Source organism: Loxodonta africana, chromosome 2 (assembly GCF_030014295.1).
Source record: "Loxodonta africana isolate mLoxAfr1 chromosome 2, mLoxAfr1.hap2, whole genome shotgun sequence".
Classification (NCBI taxonomy): domain Eukaryota; kingdom Metazoa; phylum Chordata; class Mammalia; order Proboscidea; family Elephantidae; genus Loxodonta; species Loxodonta africana.
In genome coordinates, this window is record NC_087343.1 from 122,219,834 (window position 1) to 122,244,236 (window position 24,403).

The window sequence follows — 24,403 nt, forward strand, 5'->3', positions numbered from 1 at the left end:
TACTGTGTTCTATAGAGTCCCTTTGAGTTGGAATTGACTCGATGGCAGTGGGTTTGGTTTGGTTTTTTAATTTAAAAGTATTTTTTGAGGTTTAATTTGAAACTTGGAGACAACCAAAAATCATTTAGGATCAAAGCTAAATTAAATGGTCAAACATTTTTATCTTAAAAAATGTGATTTTTAAAAACCACTGGACTTTTTTTTTGTCTAGTTTGAACTGTTTCCAAAGATGGCTAGAAAAAATGCTCAGTAGTGGAAAATGTGATTGGTAGCTGCCTGAGGTGACTGCAGTGAATGACATTCACTTAGACAAATAAATTCTGATTTGCCTAACAAAAAAGCATGGCAGTGGGTTTGGTTTTGGTTTATCTTAATCACCGCATGTGTTCATATAAAAACCAAAAAACCAAGGCCATTGCTGCTGAGTCAGTTCAAGACTCTTAGTGACCCTATATTTGTGTGATATATGCCCTTGGAAATGTTACCAGATACTGGAGGAACTCCTGGTAAAGATTGTTTTCTTGTTCACCTTTAGTTTGTTATTAGTTGATCTCTGTACTTGTGAGCAGAGGGTAAATGGACTCTTAAAGTCTTTTAGGAATGAGATACATGTCATATATTCTTTTTTTTAAGACTATAATAATTTTCCCAAATATTGCTTCCTTGATCAGAATTGCTTATGGGCCCTCTTCTGTGTTGATGGGTCAGGGATGAAGCAGTTAATTGACCAAAACGAATTGCTGTGGTTTGTAAATGTAATTTTTATATGTGTTTTGTTTTTTGACAGCCGATTTATTTTGCATATTCCGAGCGAGGAAAGAGACAATGCAATCCGAGTGTGTTTTCAGATTGAACTTGCCCATTGGTTTTACTTGGATTTCTACATGCAGAACACACCAGGATTACCTCAGTGTGGGATAAGAGACTTTGCTAAAGCTGATATCCTTTTTATTAGTGTAATGATTGTCTTTCATTCTTGTTAATAAAATATTTTAGCACAAATTTCCTTTTGCTTGTCTTTGAGATTTATAGCATATAAATACGACATACTCGATTTCTAAAAATGGTTGAATGTAAATAGTAACCACAAATTACAAGTTTTCTAATATAGACCCCTTGAAATATATACCGATGATTAGAATTAAATATAGTTTTCTTTTTTTATCAAGTAATTAAAGCTAGCCTGTTTCTAGGACTGATCTGTATTTCACTTTTCTCTTGTTGCATATAGCCAGAACTTTTTTTTTTTTTTAAATGATTTTTATTGTGCTTTAAGTGAAAGTTTACAAATCAAGTCAGTCTCTCACACAAAAACCCATATACACCTTGCTACACACTCCCAACTACTCTCCCCCTAATGAGACAGCCCACTCTCTCCCTCCACTCTCTCTTTTTGTGTCCATTTCGCCAGCTTCTAACCCCCTCCATCCTCTCATCTCCCCTCCAGGCAGGAGATGCCAACATAGTCTCAAGTGTCCACCTCATCCAAGAAGCTCACTCCTCCCCAGCATCCCTCTCCAACCCATTGTCCAGTCCAATCCATGTCTGAAGAGTTTAGCCAGATAATCTTAAGCCGTTATCTTTCTAGGAGAGAAATTTCTTAATTATTAAATTCTCTGTGTTCAAAGCAAGGAGCCCTAGTGGCACAATGATTAAGCACTCGACTGCTAACCTAAAGGTTGGTGGTTTGAACCCACCAGAGGTTCCACAGGAAAAAAGACCTGGCGATCTGCTCCCGTAAAGATTTACAGCCTAGGAAGCCCTATGGGGACAGTTCTACTCTGTTCTATAGGGTCATTATGAGTTGGAATCGACTCGATGGCATACAACAATGACAACATGTTCAAAGCAGGAATTTTTTTTTTTTTAATTTTACTGAGTTTTTGATGGAAGTTTATATACAGTAAGTTAGGTTTCCATTTGACAGTTTCAGCACAAACCGTTCTGGACATTAGTTACATTTATCACAATGTGTCAACATTCTCTTTGTGTTGTTTGTTCTTTTTCCAGTACTCTAGTTTCCCTGCCCCCTTATCTTCCCATCTTTACTTTAGAGTAATTGTTGACCTTTAGTTCTCATACCGATGGCTTATAAGTAGAACACTGATATTATGGGTAATATCCTTTATTTTGTTGGCCGCTGTGTATTTCGCTAAAGGGTGATAAAGGAATAGGCTTAGTTCTAGGTTTAAAGAGTATTGCAGGGCGATAGTCTCAGAGAGTCCTCTGTTCTCTGCTGTTCCAGTTTGTCTTGCTTTTCTGTTTCAAATAAGAATTTGAGTTCTGGTCCACATTTCCCCCCCATTCTATCTGGAACCACTTATTGTGACTCTGGTCAGAACAGTCAGTGGTGGTAGCTGGGCATCATCTAGTTCTTCTGGTCTTAGGGTAGATGAGGTTGTGGCTCATGGAGACTTGTTTCTTCTCTCAGCTTTTGGTTACCCTCTTACTGTTTTGCACCAGCTGAGTAAAGACCCCATAGTTGTGTCTTAGATGACCTTAAAGCAATATGTTTGATTCTATGGCAAATACAAAGAAGTCATTGCCTTCCAAGAAGGCTTTTTTTTTCCATAAGACAGAAGCATATCAATTTATTCATTGTAAAAGATTTGCGTGAATATTTAAGATTTTAAAAGAAGCTGTGTTGAAAAGGTAAAAATGATGAACAGCTAATGATCCTGATATTAAATGTTTTTAGAATTTGGAAAAAGATGGAAAGATTTTAGGCAAAGCTATATTTTTCAGAGAATATAGGATTTTCTAAACAGAGATGGGGTATATGTAAAGAGAAGTAATTGAGGAGAATTGGAAAGTTGGCAATTATAAGGGATATCTTGTGAAGTAAATTAGTTTGTATTGAGTAGAGGGTTATTATTTTTTTTAGAGGGTTATTATAGCTCCCTAATTTTTTTAATAGGAGATGTGAATGGGAAGATACATAAGTGGGAATTGTGAGAGTTTTTAAGTCTTGAGTCAAGGTGCTTTGATTTTTTATTCTGTAGATCTCTGTTTTTAACCATGGATCATATGTTCAAATAGAATTGTACCAACAAACCCAGTGAGGACCTAAAATACCCTCACACTCAGCTTCTAATCACTTTCTTTGAGCCCGCTGAAATAAAGACTTCCTAGGGCTCTGCAGAAAATGGACGAAACACTGTTCTAGATAACTGTTAACCATAGGAAGTTTTTGAGTAAGGGTAAAGAATATTACTCATATCATCTGAAAATGGTATTCAAGAAAATAATAATTGGCAGGATAAATTGAATGTAGCCTGGACTAATACAGTACTTGAGATATGGAGCAATAAGGTCCTGAACCCTAGTAGAGGGACAACAAAGAAAAGACTGATGGGAGACAGATTACAAAGGAAGAAATGAAATCACCAAAGCTTTTTGACTGATGAAATATGTAGAAATGAACGCGGAATCAAAGCGAATGGAAGTATCTTGAGTACCCTCTTTGTTAAAGACTCAATGATGGACTCTATGGAGAATACATAGAAGACTTTGCTTTTAAACAGTTATCTATCTAAAGAAACAATTAAAACAGCCGGATCTCTAATTCTTTTGGTATTGCTGTGTTTTGTAGAGACTTAGGGTTTTGTCAGTGCAACTTTGCATACTTTGGAGTTCTGGATAATATTTCATCTCTAAGAAGAGACGGAAAGGAAGTTACTATGGTGTATGGTAAATTATGATAGGGTAGTACAGGGATCGTAGAGAACAGAAGAGGAATACCAAACCCAGATTTGGGGGCTAGATAGAAGACTTCTTTGGAAGAAGTGATTGCTAAGAACTGTGTAAGGGAGTCAAAGAAGTTAAATATGATTCACTTGTAGAGTAAGTGGTGAAGGAGAGGAGATGATGCTGGAGAGTTAGTTGGGGGCTAAAGTTAGTAGGGGTCTTGTAGGCCATAGTTCTTCAGACACTATCCATAAGAACAGTAGGGGAATAAAAACACAAACCCATTGCCATCAAGTTGATTCTGAATCACAGAGACCCTATAGGACAGAGTAGGGTTTCAAGGCCGTGATCTTTACGGAAGCAGACTGCCACATCTTAATTCTGCTGAGTGGCTGGTGGGTTCAGACCGCTTCAGACTGCTGACCTATTGATTAGCAGCCAGACACTTAACCACTGTCCCACCAGGGCTCCTTAACAGAGGCATACAGGAGGTTATCTTTTTAATTAAAGTTTTTATTTTGGAAAAAAAACTTAAATTTACAGAAAAGTTGAAGGAATATTACAGTGAACTGCCCTAATATCCTTCATATGGATTTGCCCATTGTTAACATTTTGCTACATTTGGTTTTTTTCTCTCAAAAATGGTGTTTTAAAAGACTACTTTGGAATAGTGTGGGCAGTGAACTGGAGGAAGGCAGGACTAGAGAACCTGCCTTGTTTCAGTAATTTATGAGAGGGCCAATGTAAACTTGTTGCAAAAGTGAATTGAAAAAAGAAAAAAAAAAGTGAAGAGGTCAAATTTGAAAGCTTTTTGGGAGATAAAATTGGTGATGACTTGGATGTCTGAGAAAAAGTAGAAGAATCAAGGCTGGTACTCAGGTTTCTGGTTTGTGCAGTTGAGTGGATAGGTGTGCTATCCCATTCATAGAAGAATACAGGAGAAGAATTTCTGTGGGGGAAATGGTGGGCTTGGTTATGGACAAGTTGAGTTTGTGATACCTTGGGGGTATTGGGGTAGAGAGGCTGCATACTGTAAAAGTTAATAGCATGTGTTACGGAGTCAGATTCCCCAGAATCCCAACTCTGTCATCTACTAACTGTTCCAGAGTCTTGTGATTTTTCTTCAGTTAGTTGGCCAGTTGATTCCAACTCAGGATGACCCCACGTGTGCAGAGTAGAACTGCTTCATGGGGTTTTCAAGGCTGAGACCTTTTGGAAGCAGATCACGAGGTCTTACTTCCCAGGCACCTCTGGGTAGGTTTGAACCGCCAACCATTTGGTTAGTAGTCCCACACTTAACCATTTGTACCACCTAGGGACGACTTTTCTTCAGTAGCATTTAGCAACTTGGGTATTCTGAATTTGCCCCAGGGTTTTGCTAGCGTGTGTATTCAGAGGACAATGAGGAAAAGGAGTTGAGAATATTATTAAGAGATTAAAGTGATGGGCCATGGAGTTTATGGAAGAAAATAATAGCAGGATGGTGCTAATAGGGGAAAAGGAAGAGTCAAAGGTTGATGTAGGGTAATGATGTAGTGAAGAAAGCTGTAGAAGGTTGTGATCAGAATATTTTATTTTGATCAAATTGCCAGGATAGTTCTAGTAATGGCAAGGTCTAGAGTGTTGCTGTGGTAGGTAGGTGGTCCCTCAAGTGGGAGTGCATGTGAAGGACAAGGAATTGAGACTAGAGTTTGAGATGAGTTTGTCATAGAGAAATGGTATCACTTCAGATAATGGTAGGATTTGGGATGGTGATTACTGTCCAGATGTATATACCTAGAGCATATTTTTCATGTTTTTACAAAAATGTTTGAGATCAAAGAGAGTATCAAAACCACTGAATTGTTGGAGAAATGAGAGAATATGTGTAATCCAAGGAACATGTGGTTAAAATTCTTAAATTTTCTTATTAACCAGTCCCCACACATGTGATCGCCATCAGTCTGAATCGACTTATGACAACTGGTAAACTGGTAGTAACCTTCCTTCTGTTTTCTTGTTAAAGCCTCTGTAGTCCGGATTAAAGAGTCAAAGTAATTTGGTTTGGGGGTTAAGGAAGTCATAGTAGTCAAGAATTTTAGTCAAAATTTTGAAGGGGTAGTTAACAAATATGCAGTACATGCTATAGGCTTTTTCTAGTGGAATATATTATTCCATGAAATAAAAATTGTGCTTAAAAAATTTCCACTCCTGCGATTGAATTGAATTGCTATCCCCCCCAGCCCCCCCAAAAAAGTCCAGTTGCCACTGAGTTGATTCTTACTCATGGAGACCCCGTGTGTTAGACTGGTTAAATAAATTATGTAAGAATTTTAGGTACTGACCCTGGTGGCTTAGTGGTTAAGAGCTACGGCTGCTAACCAAAAGGTCAGCAGTTCAGATTCACCAGGTGCTCCTTGTAAACTGTATGGGGTAGTTTTACTCTGTCCTGTAGGGTCGCTATGAGATGGAATTGACTGGAGGGCAACAGGTTTGGTTTTTTTTTTTTTTTTTTTTGCTGTGTGCTGTGGAGCCCCTTCTGACTCATAGCAACCCTATAGGGATTCCTAGGCTGTAATCGTTATAGCAGTGGATTCTCCTGTGGAGCCACTGATGGATTCGAGCTACCAACTGTTTAGCAGCCGAGTACTCGTTGCGCCACCAGGGCTCCTTTAAATACTATTAAGTACTGTTAAATATGAAGGAGGGTAGAAGAGTTGTCTGTGGGGAAATTAATATCATCTAAGATTCGTTTTGTCACTTGCTAATTGTGTGGAATTGGGCAGGTACTTAATGGGTTCTTTTCAGTGTTAATTACAAGTATATCTTAAACTTCAGTTGATTCAGGCAACTCAGTTATTTTGTTGTGGTCTTTTGGTAGAAAAGGACTAGCTAAATGAAGTCTGTAAAAGTTTCCGAACTTAAGTCAGGTGATTTAATTTTTCTCACTAAATCTTTTTCTTTCTAAAGAAGTTGTCTAATGGGTAGAAAAATAAGATAGCAGATGGAGGTTTTACCTCTTTGTGAAACTGATGCCCCTTGAAATTAGGAACACTGAAGGGAAAAGGAAGAGAGACGAAACACACAAACTGGATAAGCACAATTGGAAGTTATCATTGTTCCTGGGTCTTTTTATATCAGTTTCTCTGTGGTTAATTTTTTAATGGAAAACTATTCATTTATTTACAATTTATACTTAGCAATGACTTTAAAACACATAAGGGCTTTTATTAAACATCTAAAGCCAGACTTTTATTGGGACATACTTTCAGAATCTTTGCAAGCCTGCATAGAACCTTAACAGCTTCAGGGAATGGTTAATGTTGCATCCACACTTTGTGTCTTTCTTTCTCCCAATATGAAGGCATGGAATAATTACATTCAGATTAACGTCATGCCTGTGTTTGAACTGCAGTGTTGTTATAGATGGTTTTTTTTCAAGGGGCTATTTGCAGGTCTTTTCAGTTCTTAGTATTACTATAAAAACAAATGATAAAATACGAGACAAGTTTTTTAAATAGAAAATTGTAGAACTCATGCAATTCAGATGAATAGCATGAATTTAATGTTTGTGCTTAAACTAGACCTGATCACAGTGTGAATATGACGTTGACTCCTTTGAGGGTGTTTTGGGTTTGATGTGCTTACAGTACCAGCTCTTCTTACCACCTTTCTCTGCTTCATCTGTGACGAAACCTTTCTTTCTGTAGCCTGTTTGGCCCTAACCCATCAATTGCATATTAGATTGCTTTTTGTTTCTAATAGCCCACAGCAATTAATACAGTAGTAGTGCTGTTACTGCTTCTGAAATCAAGTGGCAGTACTTGATACAGGTGGTCATCCAGATGATTGAAAATATGCCCATATTACATGTTTTTATGTTAACATTGAAATGAAAACACGAAACATAGAAGTTTTTATAGAGGACTTGAGGACACTTAAGAAACATCATAAATTATACTTTGAGAAACACTATCATACGTTACAATTTTTGCGCACACTTTCCATAATAGTGTTACAGTGATGAGGCGTTTGCTAATGTGGAGTATTAGAAGCTTGAAGTACACAAAGAGTTTCAGGATTTAGAATGTGTTTCCTTTCTTAAAAAAAAAAAAGGCATACTGCCTCATTTTGAGGGCGTGCCCAATTTCTTTTGAAACTGGCTGTATTTTCCTTAATATTTAGATTTACCTTTCTCCTTAATCCTTACTAAATCTTCATTAAAAATATTTTTTAATTGTAAAAGCAGTACATGTACATGGTAAAGAAATTCAAACAGTATAGAACTTTATCCCCAGTTCTCCTTCCCAGAGTTAACCAGTTTCACAACTTCTTTTGTTCTTTCGATGATTTCTTCCTGTCACCAGTATAGGTGTACTGTACTTCTTTTTCTTGCTACCAGTTTCGGTGGTTCTTTACTCCATGATATGATGAATTTGGTTTCCATAATGAGAAGTGCTTGTGTTCACATGGTTCAGAGTTCATTTGTGTTACCTTAGGGATCCAAGGCTAATGAGTACCCAAAACTTTCTTAACTTTGTGTCCAGGCTAAATGCATGAGTTAACAGTATCTTGGTCAAGAGAAAACAAATGTGGAAAAAAACTTGGTGATGAGTTGTATAATTTCATATAAAATACACAGTTAATTTAGATGGATCTCTTTCTGTAAGTGCTCACGTTATGTTAATGAAGAAAGTAGCTTCCTTGACACTACTTATACTTTTCAGTCATTGTCCATTTTTGCTGCCTCAAGGTGAAGATGTGGAAAAAGTTTTGGATGAATGGAAAGAGTATAAAATGGGAGTACCAACATATGGTGCGATTATTCTTGATGAGACACTTGAAAATGTGAGTGAAATAACATAAAGGATTTTTTTGTGAAATGGTAGTCAGCTATTAATTTTTATCTTAGTAACAAATGCATTTTTTTTGAACTGCGGTTTGAAAATATACTGAGGTTTTAGTGCTAAAAGGCCGAATTCTTAACATGTTTAGCTTGTCTGTTTTCTGGGTCTTGGAATTTTATTCTTGGTTTGCAGTGTGACTTAGTGCAAGGAAATGTCATTTCATTTTGGAAGAAATATTTTTAAAATGTGCAGAATACCTTCCCTCACACTAATGGTAGCACATATATTGACTCATAGAAGATACTTAAACCAACTACTGTATAAAATTATTGGTCATAAGTTACTTTAAGTAAGGAAAAAAACACCTTTAATTTAGAAAGGAGCCTGGGAAAGGAGGGCAAGTTTTAGTTTTATCTCTGCTTTTTTGTAGGTACTACTGGTTCAGGGATATCTAGCAAAATCGGGCTGGGGATTTCCGAAAGGAAAAGTAAATAAAGAAGAAGCTCCTCATGATTGTGCTGCTAGAGAGGTAAGCTCCCGCACTCTGAAACCGTGTAACATTTGGTTGTTACGATCTGAGTGTGGTTTTTTTTAAGCCGTATGGACTTATATGTGTGGATAGTCTAGCCCTTTTTCCAGAACTTGACTGCATGATGAAGTAACTTACCTTTTATGTGTTTTTATAACTTGGTTCTCTTTTCCATATCTCCCTCATTTTTTCTTGCCCTATCCATTTTCTTTTTTTTTAATATGTATGTCTTTTTATGATGGTATCTTTTCCATCTTTATGTTTAGAATTGATTTTGTATTTTGCAACTTTGCTGAAGTCACTTATTTCTAGTAGTGTTTTTGTAGATTCCAGTGGATTTTCTACATAGATGATCGTGTTTGTGAATCAGGACAGTTTTACACCTTCCCTTTTCATCTGGGTGGTTTTATCTCTTTTTCTTGCCTTACCGTACTGGCTAGATCCACCAGTACCATGTTGAATAGAAGTGGTGAGAGTGAATATCCTTGCCTTGTTCCAGATCTTAGGGGGAAAGTTTTTATAGTCTTTTACCATTAGATATGCCGTTAGCTAAAATGTTTCTGGTTTTGGTATTAGGGTAATGTTGCCCTCGTAGGATGAGTTGGGAAGTGTTCCTTCTTATCAATTTCTGGAAGAGTTTGTGTAGAATTGTTACTGTTTTTTCCTTAAATGTTTGGTACAATTCACCAGTGAATCCATCTGGGCCTGGAGTTTTCTTTGTGGGAAGGTTTTTAAATAAAAAATTAAAGATGTTTAAATAGATATAGTACCATATAGATTATCTGTTTCTTCTTGGGTACACTTTGGTTTGTGTCCTTCAGAGAATATATCCATTTCATCATAAAGTTATCAAATTTGTTGGCATAAAGTTCATAATATTCCCTCCTCCTCTTAGTATCTGTCTAATCTGTGGCATCTTTCCTGAGACTGGTAATTTGTGTCTTCTCTCTAAAGAGTCTAAATTTTTATCAATTTCATTTACCTTCTAAAAGAACAAACTTCTAGTTTCATAGATTTTTCTCTGTTTTTTTCTTCTTCATATTTCATTGATTTCCACACTGATCTTTTATTTCTTTTCTTTTGCTTATTTGGGTTTAATTTGTTCTTCATCTGGTTTCTTAAGGTAGAAGTCGAGGCCATTGATTCGAGACCTCTCTTTTCTGATTTGAAGAGTACTGGACACTTATTTTGTACACTGTCCCTCAATTTGGGCTTATCTTAAATTTCCTCATCCATAAATTTAAGTTATGCATTTTTGGAAGAATACGACAGAAATGTACCATTCAAAGTGCATCATGAGGAGACATATGATGTCACTATGTCTCATTACTGTTGATAATTTTCATTACTTGGTTAAGGAGGGATATACCTGCTGGGTTTCTCTACTGGAAAGCAACTTTTTTGTTCATCGTAATTAATTAGTGTCTTTTGGAGAGACATTTTGGAACTATAATATCTTTTTCTCATCATACTTTATATTATCTCATTTAATTTGCCTAATAAGCCTGTAGAAATAGAAGTATTGATTTTCAATTTATAGTTTTAAAAAACAGGCTCTGGGAATTAAGTGACTTGTTGAAGGTCAGGATTAGCATTTGGGTCTAGCCATAAAGTCAGTTGTTTGCACTGTGCCGCCCCAAAAATGATCTAAGCAGTTACAAAATTGAGAAAGAAAAAGTATAAATTACATTCTAAACATTATATTTCATTCTATGTCAAATGGTATTTACTTTTGATATTAATATGTGAATATAGACCCCTGGTGGTTCAATGGTTAAGAACTTGGCTGCTAATCAAAAGGTCAGCAGTTCGAATCGATCAGTTGCTCTTTGGAAACCCTAGGGGGGCATTTCTACTCTGTCCTGTAGGGTCACTAAGAGCTGGAACCGACTCGGTGGCATATAAGAACAACAACATGTGAATACAGGTAATTACTAATTCAATCAGCATGTCTTTTTTTTTTTCCGTAGTGCACTGTATCAGCTAACGTGCGACGTGTTTTACTTATTGCCTATTGCCTCTCTTTGCCACTACATTATAAAGCCACCAGTTGCTATAGAGTTTGATTCTGACTCCTGTGTGTCAGAGTTGAACTGTGTTCCATAGGGTTTTCAATGGCTGATTTTTGGGAAGTAGATCACCAGGCCATTCTTTCGAGGTACCTCTGGGTGGACTTGAACCTCAAAAGTTACAGCCTAGGGACTCCTCACACTACATTGTAGGCACCTTGAAAACAGAGATTGTAATATGTTTTGTCTGCTGCTGAATCCCCACCACTTTTAGTTCTAACAGCAACTCTATGAGATTGTTAACTCCATCTGATAGGTCAGTTTAGTGACATGTGTGAGGTCTCGTAGTTAGCAGAATTAGGGATGCAAACCCTGGTAGTATGGCTCTGGAGTTCATGTTCTTAATCGCTAAATAGAGGCACCCAAGAAATATTTGTGAATATACGTGTATTTCTCCGTGTACGCGTGCACACACATACACATGGAAACAGAAGAAATCTGTGATTTTTAAGTATATTTTTTAACTAACATTCGATCATTGTGATTTTTTCCCCGTTTTAGAGTTTTTGTTTTGCCCTGAAGGTAAAACAGGCATTCTTAGATTATTCCTTTCATAATAAGAATTAATCCGAATTGCAAAAACTTTTTATTCTAAATAGCATCTTTTTAGATGATAAAGGAATTTTGCAGGAAAGTCTCGGCTTTCATTTATATAGATTTTGGGATCAAAATCTTTAAAAGCAAGTCTTTTGACTTCTTTTTCTGATTTTAAATTTCTGTGTCAAAAAAGAGAAAAGCTTTGGGTTTAAGATGAAATGTTGCTATTTTTGAGTGATGATGATGAAGTACTGAACTAGTGATCCTAGAATTGCAATACATCTTTCTGCCACTTGGTGGTACTGCAGTACGATAGAAACGGCACTGCCTGAGAATGGGGAAAACAACTAGTATTAAGGCTAGTTGGAGGGGAAAAAAAGACTTATTCCATTCTTTTGTGTTAATACCTTACTGTTCCTTTTAATTTTCACTGTATTGACATATGAGGAGAGGTATTGTTTTAATTTTTTAGCTGCCAATTAGACTTAGGCTGATGACTTGAACATTTTCTTTTCCTTTGCTTTTAAGTTATGTAGTTTTACCTTACCCGTGGGCGTTTTTCTCTTATTTAAAGTGGCTAACGTTTTTGTTCATTATAGCATCCTCAGAGTTACATTAATGTTATAGTTTCACTAAACATGGCAATCCAGAGGTGTTTTTGTTAAGTACTAGCAGAATTCGACTCATCCTTTGTATGTGGGCTTAGCCAAAAGAAGCAGTGCAAGCAAGCAGGCTTCTCAGGGACAAGGTATAAGGGCCATCTTAACTGCAGTAATTTCCAGTCTTTTTGACCTTTTGTTTCACCTTTGTTAAAACTTAATTATTAATGGATAATATTATTCAGTGAAGTAGATTTTGGACAGGGATGTAAAAAATGTTTTCTAGGTATTGTTAAAAGCAAAGCCAAACCCGTTGCCGTTGAGTCAATTCTGATTCATAGTGACCCTGTAGGATAGAGTGGAACTGCCCCATGGGGTTTCCAAGGAGTAGGAAGTAAATTTGAACTGCTCTTCTTTTGGTTAGCAGGTGAGCGCTTAACCACTGAGCCACGAGAACTCTAAGCATGTGTTAGTATAACCTTATTGTCATTTGGTAAATCATGTATGATAGGGATTTTGCAGTGTAGAGCACTGTCTTGGCAATTCATCCCTGGGTTCGAGGTTTCATATTATTGCTTATTATTTGGCAAAACAATGTATTATAGGAATGAAGCTGACTGATATACACTTATGATTAATCTTGATAAAATTTGGACAAAGGCACTATTAGTTGATTCAGTCTTCCTCTTCCTGCGGACTTTTAGGATGTAGATTATAGTCAAAGGATTTTATTGTTTGTCTATGCTGGTGCTCTTTGGGGAGCACTTTTTTTTGTTTTTTTGTCAATCTATCTTGTTAACGGTCTTCCTCTTTTCTTTAAATTGTGTTTTAGATGAAGGTTTACAGAGCAAATTAATTTCTCATTAAGTGATTAATACCCCATGACATGTTAACACTCTCCCCTTGTCGACCTTGGGTTCCCTGTTACCAGCTTTCCTCTCCCCTCCTGCCTTCGTGTCCTCGCTCCTAGGCTAGTGTGCTCCTTTAGTCTTGTTTTGTTTATGGGCCTGTCTAAACTTTGGTTGAAGGGTGAACCTCAGGAGTGACTTCAGTACTGAGTTAAAAGGGTGTTTGGGGCCACAGTCTTGGGTTTTTCCAGTCTCCATTAGACTAGTAAGCCTGGTCTTTTTTTGTGAGTTAGAGTTTTGTTCTACATTTTTCTCCACCTCTGTCTGTGGCCTTCTATTATGATCCCTGTCAGAGCAGTCAGTGATGGTAGCCAGGTACCATCTAGTTGTGCTGGACTCATTGTGGTAGAGGCTGTGGTAGTTGTGACCCATTAGTCCTTTGGACTAATCTTTCCCTTGTGTCTTTGGTTTTCCTCATTCTCCGTTGCCCCAGACAGGGTGGGACCAGTGGAGTATCTTAGATGGCAGCTCACAAGATTTTAAGACCTCAGACACTTGGGTAGCACATTTTTTTTATCTTCAGTGGGAATTTTTATCTGCGATTGTTTGTGAAGTTAATGCTGTTCCGTATGACAGAAGAATTAACAGTGTATTAAAGGAATGGATTTGGTTCACACAACATGTGATATTATGATTTCTGTCCTTGGTGTCCGAACATGTAAGTGAGCTATTGAAACTTCTCCCTGGTAAGTATTTAATGAGAGTGAATACCTAATTTTAGAGGCAGATCTATCTTTAGATAGATCTTCTAAGAATGAGGTTATGTTCCTGTTGCTTTTAATTACATTTGTTCCAAGTTTGGTTGTAGGGTGTTTGAATCTGCCTGTGCTAGTATTGTTGGCCTGTTTGATTTTGCCCTACATTGTACTGCTTCCTTCCATATAATTCCTCGGTTGTAGCCATTTCCAGATATTTAAATGGAATACTTTTCTTATTTAGATGGAAAACTATTTATGGTTCGAGTACTAGGTGAAGTGTAAACAGCAGAATAGGATAATGCCTGTGACATCCTTCATAAGGTGCTGCACCTCAACATACAAACACTTCTAACCCAGGCTGAGGTAGGCACCTTCACTCTACTCTCATAGCACCCACCTACTGCTTAGAATGTAGGATATCATATTACAATTACTTTTTCCTCTTTAGGCTGAGCTTCTTAAAGATTAGTGACTGCTTTATTCATTTCTGAATCTATTGCCTAGGATAGTACCTGTTCCTTGTTAAGTGCTCGGTGTATGTTTGAGTGAATACATTAAAAAAAAATATATATATATATATATATTAGTTATGTAAGACTCTTTAAAAAGTTGTATTAGTATTGAAATAATTGGAAGTATAGAGAAAAATAGTAAGAATAATACAAAGACTTCTGTACCCAGATTGACCAGTTAACATTTTAACATATTTGCCTTATTACACTTGATACATGTATATGTGTATGTTTTCTGTTTTTGCTTAATTAATAGTAAACAGTTCTTCAGTCTTTATTCAATATTTATTTTATTAACCGTTTATTCCGTTAGGTACTATTTGTAACACAAAGATAATAGATTCTGCCCACCAGAAACTTAGATTACACAATTTACTTTTGGCGTAGTTTCTATGATTATATACATCTTAATGAGGACTTTTATTTCTGATTATAAAGTATTATTCAAAGAAGAGAGCTAAAGAGAGTAACTGTAAAAGTAGAAGTAAGACCCTTATGTAATCTATTTCTGAAATTTTTTTGTTGAAGCATAAGTACATAAGGTGCATTAATCTTAATGGAAATGGAATGCATAAGGATAAATATCTTAGGTATTGATGAGCGGAAATGGACTGGAATTGGCCATTTTGAATTGGACAGTCATATGGTCTACTTTACCAGGAATGACAAAGAGGAATGGTGTTGCATTCATCCTCAAAAAGAATATTACAAGATCTATCCTGAAGTACAGTGCTGTCGGTGATAGGATAATACCCATATGCCTAAAGGCAGACCAGTTAATACGACTGTTACTCAAATTTACTCACCAACCACTAATGCCAAAGGTGAAAAAATTGAAGATTTTTACCAACTTCTGCAGTTTGAAATTGATCAAACATGCAATCAAGTCTCATTGATAATTACTGGTGATTGAAATGCAAAAGCTGGACACGAAGAAGCATCACTAGTTGGAAGATATGGCCTTGGTGATAGAAGTGATGCTGGAAATCACATGATATAATATTGCAAGACCAATGACTTATCACAAATACATTTTTCAGTAACATAACAACTGTACACGTGGACCTCACCGGATGGAATGCATAGGAATCAAATTGTTCACATCTCCGGAAAGAAGTGATGGAGAAGCTTAGTATCATCAGTCAGAACAAGGCCAGGGGCCAACTGCAGAACAGACCATCAATTACTCAGATGCAAGTTCAAGCTGAAGCTGAAGAAAATTAGAACAAGTTAACAAGAGCCAAAATATGACCTTGGGTATATCCCACCTCAATTTAGAGAGCATCTCAAGAATAGATTTGACACACTGAACACTAATGGCCAAAGACCAGACGAGTTGTGGGATGACATCAAAGATATCATATATGAAGAAAGCAAAGGGTCATTAAAAAGATGGGAAAGAAAAAGGACCAAAATGGATGTCAGAAGAGACTCTGAAACTTGCTTTTGAAAGTAGAGCAGCTAAAGCAAATGGAAGAAATGATGATGTAAAAGAGCTGAACAAAAGATTTCAAAGGGTGGCTTGAGAAGATAAAGTAAAGTATTATAATGACATGTGCAAAGGCCCTGGATTTAGAAAACCAAAAGGAAAGAACACGCTCGGCATTTCTCAGACAAAATAAATAAATGAGACCTCATAAAAATGAAAAACTTTGGTTCATTAAAAGACTTAACCAAAAACGTGAAAAGACAAGCTACCAACTGGGAGAATATCTTCAAAAACCATATACCTGATAAGGATGTAATAACCCAAAAAAATATATATATATATATGTATGTGTGTGTGTGTATATATATATGTATAAAACTTTTGACAACTTAACAAAAAGACAACCCAATCATAAAATGGGCAAAGGACTTGAATAGACATTTCAGCAAAGAGGACATTCAAATGGCCACCAAATACATGAAAAGATGCTCAGCCTCATTAACCATCAGAGAGATACAGTTCAAAATCATGACAATCTACCATTTCACTCCCACTGGGATGGCTAAGATAAAAATAAAACTAATAATAATAATAAAAAAAAAATAGCAAGTGTTGGTGAGGGTATGGGGAAATTGGACCCTTTATCCATTGCTAGTGGGAGTGCAAAATGGTACAGCTGCTGTGGAAAACAGTGGCGCTTCCTCAAAAAACTAAAAATTAGGACTACCATATGACCCACCAATTCCACTTCTAGGTATATACCCGAAAGTCTTGAAAGCAGAGACTCTAAAAGAAATGTGTACATCAGTGTTCACTGCAGCACTATTCACAATAGCCAAAAGGTGGAAACAACTGCCCATCAGAAAGTGAATGGGTAAACAAAATACAGTACATACATACAATAGGGTATTACTTAGCCAGTAGAAAAATGAAGTCTCGATACATGCTACAGTATGGATGGAGCTGGAAGGCATTATGCTGAGTGAAATAAGCCAATCGCAAAATGACAAATATTGTATGACTATGCTTATGTAAAAAGATAAGAAAAGGCAAATGTAGTGTATTATTTTTTTTTTTTGATATGATGCTGATTTCTTTTGGCTAGAATTTTGAGAATTTTTGCATCTATATTCATGAGAGATATTGGTCTATAATTTTCTTTTTTTGTGGTATCTTTGCCTAGTTTTGGTATCAGCTTTATGCTGGCTTCATAGAATGAATTCGGAAGTATCGCTTCCTTATCTATGTTTTGAAATAGTTTGAGTAGTACTGGTGTAAGCTCTTCTTTGAAATTTTGGTAGAATTCTCCAGTAAAGCCAGCTGGGCCAGGGCTTTTTTTTGCTGGGAGTGTTTTTTTATTACCTTGTCAGTCTCTTTTCTTGTTATGGGTCTGTTCAGATTTTCAGCATCATTTTGTGTTAGTTTGGGTAGGTTGTGTGTCTCTAGAAATTTGTCCATTTCATCTAGCTTTTCAAATTTGTTGGAATGTAGTTTTTCATAATTCTCTGTTAGGATTCTTTTTATTTCAGTTGAGACTGTTGTAATGTTCCCCATTTCATTCCTTATTTGAGTTACTTGCGTTCTCTCCTGTTTTTCTTTTGTCAGTTTGGCCAGTGGTTTGTCAATTTTGATCCTTTCAGTGAACCAACTTTCGGTTTTGTTGATTCTTTTCTATGGTTTTACTGTTCTCTATTTCATTTATTTCTGTGAAGCATCTCATAATATGGATGCACCTGGAGGACGTTATGCTGAGTGAAATAAGTCAGTCACAAAAGGACAAATATTGTATGAGACCACTACTGTAAAAACTCATGAAAAGATTTGCATACAAAAAGAAACAGTATTTGATGGTTATCGAGGGGGGAGAGGTGGAGATGGGAAAACACTTAATAGACAATAGATAAGTGGTAATTTGGTGAAGGGCAGGACAGTACACAATACTGGAGAAGCCAGCAGAAGCGATACAAGGCAAGCCCATGGTAGTGCCATAGACATGTGGACCTGAGGGACTGAATTGCTGGGCTGAGGGCTTTGGGGACCATGGTTTCAGGGAACCTCCAGCTCATTTGGCATACAGAGTATATAAAGAATATGTTCTACATTCCACTTTGGTGAGTACTGTCTGGGGTCTTAAAAGCCTGTGAGTAGCCATCTAGGATACTCCATTGGTCTCACCGCATCAGGAACAAGGAAGAATGAAGGAAACTAAAGACATAGGGAAAGATTAGTCCAGAGGACTAATGGACCACATGTACCACAGCCTCCACCAGACCGAGTCCAGTACAATTAGATAGTGCCTGGCTACCACTGACTACTCTGACAGGGATCACAATAGAGGGTCCCAGACAGAGCTGGAGAAAAATGTAGAATGAAGTTCCAACTCAAAAAGAAAGATCAAACTTTCTGGCCTGACAGAGACTGGAGAGACCCTGAGAGTATGGCCCCCGGACACCCTTTCAGCTCAGTAATGAGGCCACTCCTGAGGTTCACCCTTCAGCCAAAGAATGAAACAAAACAAGACTAAAGGGGCGTACCAGCCTTGGGGCAAGGACTGAAAAGTAGGAGGGAACAGGACAGCTGGTAACAGGGAACCCAGGGTTGAGAAGGAAAAGTGTTGACACATGGGGTTGTTAACCAGTGTCATACAACAATGTGCGTACTGTTTGATGAGAAACTAGTTTGTTCTGTAAGCCTTCACCTAAAGTTCAATTAAAAAAAAAAAAAAACAAATGTATAAGAAACCAAAGTTTATTAGTGGTTACCATAGATGGGAGGGAGGGGGAAGCGGGGGGTTAACATTGATAGAAAAATTGCATTGATTAATGGTAGGATTGTACAGCCAGTTATTGTAATTGATGTCAATAAGTTCTCCACTTGTAAAAAGTTGAATTCACAAAAGTTGTGTGATAGATATATTTATAACAATGACAAAAAAAAAAAAACTACTTAGGCTACTTATGTACAAACACCTCATGGAATTTGGTTCCTTGGTTTGGAGGTTTAGGGTCATGGTTTCATGGGACATCCCAGTTGATTGGCCTAATAACACGTTTATTGTGTCTGTTCTACCCGGTAGTTTGTTGTGTAGTGCCTGGGGTCTTAACAGCTTGCAGGCAGCCATCCAAGGCACAAAAATTGGCCTCTATTCACCTGGGGCAACAGAGGAAGGAGAGTCAGGAATTGGAGGAGGATATGGAATGTGTGGCTAATTGCCTCCATGAACAATTGCCTACTTTGCCATGAGTCCAGAAGAACTGGATAGTGGCTCACTACTGTTACTGAACATTTTGATCAAAGATTCCATAGAACTCTAGTCAAAAGGAGGGGAAATGGAGAACAGAATTTCAAATTCTCATGAACTTTTGACTTTCTGGAGCCATAAAGGGTAAACGAACCCCTAAAACTGTTGCCCTGAGATCATCTTTAAATCTTAAACCAAAAATATACCTTGAAATCATCTTAAAACCAAACAGTAGTGAAAAAGGTTTGCCTTGAGTATTGTAAGGATCCTTGGTGACTCAGTGGTTGAAGTGATGGACTGCTAACTGAAAGGTCGGCAGTTCAAAACCACCAGTGGCTCCGCAGGAGAAAGATGTGAAATTCTGCTTCTGTAGAGATTTACAGGCTTGGAAACTCGATGGGGTCGCTGTGAGTTGGAATGGAGCTGGTGGCAGTGGGTTTGGTTTGAGCATTGTGCTCTTTTAAAAACTGTCTAAATGGTTTAAAAATGATAACAGCACTGAAAGATTAGATAGAAACCTTAGGGGGCAGTGAGTTTATTTTAATGGAGGAGGAACAACTCAGAAATAGAGGGTGAGAATGGTTGCACAGCTTGAAGCATGTAATCGGTGTCACTAAATTGTACATGTAGAAACTGTTGATGGTATATGTTTTGCTGTGTATATTCTTAACAACAACAACAAAATAAATTAAAAAAAAAGAATGTTACTAGAAGGAAAATTTTAAAGCTAGAAGAGATGGATGGTTTTTAAGTTCATCTTCTTTATTGTGCTTTAGGTGAAAGTTTACAGAGCATATTAGTTTCTCATTAAACAATTAATACACAGATTGTTTTGTGTGACATTGGTTGCCAATCCTGCAATGTGTTAACACTCTTCCTTTCTCGACCTTGGGTTTCCATTTCCATTCATCCAGTTTTCCTGTCCCTTCCTGCCTTCTCGTCTTTGCTTTTGGGCTGGCATGCCTGTTTAGTCTCATATACATGGTTGAACTATGTGTGTTATTGAATGGTTTATAGGCCTGTGTAATCTTTGGCTGAAGGGTGAGTTTCAGGAGTGACTTCAATGCTGAGTTTTAAGGGTGTCCAGGGGCAGTATTCTCGGGGTTTCTCCAGTCTCTGTCAGACCAGTAAGTCTGGTATTTGTGAGTTTGAGTTTTGTACTACATTTTTCTCCTGCTCTGTCCGGGACCCTCTATTGTGATCCATGTCAGAGCAGTTGGCTGGTGGTAGCTGGATGTGATCTAGTTGTACTGGACTCAGTCTGGTGGATGCTGTGGTAGTTGTGGTCCGTTAGTCCTTTGGACTAGTGGTTTTCAGTTTTAAACAGAAGCCGAGTATGCTAATCAGATTAGGCAAGGTTTCTCTTATTGAAGGGGAAGGTGAGGGTTTGTTACCATGTTAATTCCTTACATTGCTATTTTCCTAGTCTCTCCTCTTCCTCACACAATCCTCTCCCCTGCCACCCCACTGAGGCACTGCCAAGGGAGGGCAGTTTTAATCTAGTCCAGTAGTTTTTATTTCTTTTGCGTTTACAACCCCCCTCCCCCCTCACCCAAACACACCTACACAAATGTGGTTATAGCTGTACTTTTAGAATCTGTCCGTAACAATCCAGTGTTCACAGGGTTGAAAAATAGTTACGTATGTGCAGGTCATTTTTTAGTGTACAGCTTAGTATATGTATAGATTCATGGACTCTGAAGTAAATCCATACATGGTCCTGAGTGGTTTACTTCCCTCAGATTGAGAAACACTCATGTGTTCCAACATCTGCCTTCATTTAGTAGATGAAGAAACTTAAGTCCAGTTACGTAAACAGGCTTTTCCATAGTCAGCCAGTTAGGTAATGAGACAGCTAGAACTAGAACCTGGAATCTTCTGACTCCCTGCTTAGTCTTTGTATGCCTTTAATTGCCTGGATGTTTCTGAATTGTTGCCTTTGAAATCAAGTTTAGTGAACTGGAGTCCAACAGCTGAAGTTAAAAATCTGAATCCAAATTCGTTATTTCTAGGTCTTTGAAGAAACTGGTTTTGATATCAAAGACTATATTTGTAAGGATGATTACATTGAACTTCGGATCAATGACCAGCTTGCTCGTTTGTACATCATCCCAGGAGTTCCAAAAGACACAAAATTCAACCCGAAAACTAGAAGAGAAATTCGGGTATGTAACAATTAAAACTATTTGCAGGTTTGCTGGACAGTATCCCAAAAGAATGAAGTAGGCAATTGTTCTTAGAAACTCCGTAATAATAACTAACTAAATTTTTTCTTCTGTATTTCAGAATATTGAGTGGTTCTCGATTGAGAAATTGCCCTGTCATAGAAATGATATGACCCCAAAATCCAAACTTGGTTTGGCACCTAACAAATTTTTTATGGCCATTCCATTTATCAGGTATGTTCGTATTTGTTGTAATACAAACTAACCATGATTTTGATAATTAATTTCTTTATATAGCCAAGTTTTAAAAATAAATCCTTGTTTCTAGACCATTAAGAGATTGGCTTTCTCGAAGATTTGGAGATTCCTCAGATAGTGACAATGGATTTTCCTCAGCTGGCAGCACACCAGCCAAACCCACTGTGGAAAAATTAAGGTAAAGAAAAATATTCATAGGTTCTGAGTTGCTGGTAGATTTTAATACAATAGCATTTTGCTTTTAAAGTTTGCAGAGGTGTATTATTCCTTGTATAGCTACTATTTTGTTACTAGTCTAACAGATAATAGAATTTTTTTTTTCTTAAGGATTTTGATGAAATAAAAAAGGTTAATTGGAGTGCAAAAGAGCTTCAGGCAGATTTTAAAATAGTATACTCAAGAGGGTACTAGTTTTTTAGATGGATAGGTTGAAAATTAGAAAAAAGAGAAGAAAAATGTCATCTGTGGATGTATGTGTGTAGTTTTTTTTGTTTTAATATTCTTAATATTTAATATTCTATTTGAGAGAGAACTGAATTCGTATGGAGGAGTGAATGTGGATATATTGAACTCTGATTTTATATAGAAGAGATGAAGAGTGCCAAAATGTAATTTTTCAAAGTCATAATGATAGACCTCTGAAGACTTTGGATTGTTTTTTTTTCTTTCTTTCCTTAGCATAGAGTGTGCATTATTTTTGTGGTTAGCTGCTATCGAGTTGGCCCCTGACTCATGGTGACCCCATGCACAACAGAATGGAATGCAGCCTGGTCCTGTGCATCCCAGTGATGGGTTGTGGGTTGAAACATTGTGATCCGTAGGGTTTTCATTGGCTGATTTTTGGAAGTAAATTGCCAGGCCTCTCTTCCTACTTCGTCTTAGTCTGCAGACTCTGCTGAAACCTGTTCAGCATCATAGCAGCATGCAAACCTCCACTGACAGACCGGTGGTGGCTGCATGAGGTCTGTTGGCTAAGAAGCAAATCTGGGTCTCCTACGTGGAAGGGGAGAAGTTTGCTGCTCAGCCACCACTGACCATGTGTCTGCATCATAGTGACTATTACATGGACGTGAACCTGAAAGAACATTTTCCTGATTGGAACTTAATTGTATCCAAATCACAATTATAGAGTAGGCTGGAGAAGTAACTTTGTTAAATTAGAATATATATTTTTAATAAGCTTGCTAGAACTTTGCCTGTAATAATGGGTTCACAGAAAGTTGCTCTTTTGAATTTTCTCAGTGTGGGTGTGTGTTTTTTTACGTGTGGTATGATTCCTAGAGTTTTTGGTCTTGGTGGGTGGAGTGAAGAGATAATGGAGCAACCTCTCTAACTAAATTTCCACTTTCTTATGTAGGGTGGTAGTTTCTTGTTTTTGTTTTGAGCTTATAGGCTAATATCTGTGATGATGTGTTAGAGGTAACATCTGAATTTTGTCTAAAGAAAAGGTTGAGAACAATTTTATTACAACTTTTTCAATAGGAAAGGGGAAGAACTCAAATGCGCTGTTCTGAAAGAGTCTTACTATAATGTGGTTTTTGGAATCAGTGAGTCTGGGCTGTATTATACATGTAAGTGGTACTACCTAATGAGATTTCTTACCTTATATTACAAAGTACTGCATGAGTACAACCTTTTAGACCCTGACTCCTTTGCATAAGAACTTTAGACTGGGTCTTTATTTAATTTTCTTATCCCGTTGTCTTGGGACCTTTAATTTTTTGCTTTAGAATACAGTATAATTTCTCAGATCTTCTTCCTGTGTGGCTGAGGTCCATAACTGACCTGTGTAGGATCAGATCTCATATTTTAAACTTCCTAATATGAATGTGTGTTGTCCCATTAAGAAGGAAAATCCACCTACGTTTGTTTCAAAAAAAATTTTTTTTTAAATCATTTTCTTCAGATTTGAAGAATGATCACTTATAGGTAGGAGGTGGTATGGATAATTTAATAAAGCCAATAGGGATTTTAAAAACAGGTTATTAATTCAGTCAACAAATATTAATTGAATACCAGGCTCTTTTTTAGGTGTGAGTGATAAAGCAGTAGACAGAGACAAGAATCCCTGCCCCTCATGGCACTTACATTCCCGTGGGAGGGAACAGACAATAAGTAAGGAATTCAGACATGTAAATAGGTAAGATAAACTATCAAGGTGTTAGAAGAAATACAAGCAAAATTTTTCTTCGTCTGAATTTTTATATTTTGTATCTTTGTACAGTCGAACCAAATTCCGCCACAGCCAGCAGTTATTTCCTGAGGGTTCTCCTGGCGACCAGTGGGTAAAGCACAGGCAGCCACTGCAACAAAAGCCATATAATAATCATTCTGAAACGTCTGACCTCTTAAAAGCCAAGGTGAGTAGTGTACGTTTGAAAAATTTCAGACCGTGAGATCGTTTGGCAAATGAATTGAGGAATTCCCGTATCTTTAGCTCTGTAAGCAAATTAATAGTTTATAGAGTTCTGAATTGTTAATCAAAGGCTCCTGTGTTCTTACTTGTGATTTAAAGCACGCTGAAGTTCCTTTACAGTTTGCATATGAATCCGATGTAGAAAATCATAGGGACTAACTTCTGGCTTTGGTATACATGTGCTGCCAGTGGAAGATTTATTTAAAAACAAACAAAAATCATAAGGAAAATATCTTCCAGATATAAGATGTATTGGCTTTTGTTGGGGGAAAAAAGTAACAGCGTATTGTAAAATTTCACTTTCATTCTGCTTTTTTCAGTATACTTTTTAAAAGAAGAAAAAGTAAAAAGGAAGAGTGACACACAATAACCAAAAAACCAAACCCACTGCCGTCGAGTCGGTTCTGACTCATAGCGACCCTATGGGACAGAGTAGAACTGCACCATAGAGTTTCCAAGGAGCGCCTGGCGGATTCGAACTGCTGACCTCTTGGTTAGCAGCTATAGCACTTAACCACTACGCCACCAG

General features: G+C 37.2%; 1 protein-coding gene across 3 annotated transcripts in view; it reads left to right on the forward strand.

The window, feature by feature from the left end:
• Positions 1 to 24,403, forward strand: part of DCP2 (decapping mRNA 2) — a 65,350-nt gene that overhangs the window by 13,452 nt on the left and 27,495 nt on the right. For all 3 annotated transcript variants that reach the window (XM_010589854.3, XM_023548145.2, XM_064275052.1), the window contains 7 exons: positions 788 to 939; positions 8,387 to 8,514; positions 8,944 to 9,042; positions 21,048 to 21,200; positions 21,322 to 21,434; positions 21,529 to 21,636; positions 23,683 to 23,818. In XM_010589854.3, the coding sequence (XP_010588156.1) occupies positions 788 to 939; positions 8,387 to 8,514; positions 8,944 to 9,042; positions 21,048 to 21,200; positions 21,322 to 21,434; positions 21,529 to 21,636; positions 23,683 to 23,818 (889 nt within the window). The remainder of the gene's footprint in view (positions 1 to 787; positions 940 to 8,386; positions 8,515 to 8,943; positions 9,043 to 21,047; positions 21,201 to 21,321; positions 21,435 to 21,528; positions 21,637 to 23,682; positions 23,819 to 24,403) is intronic.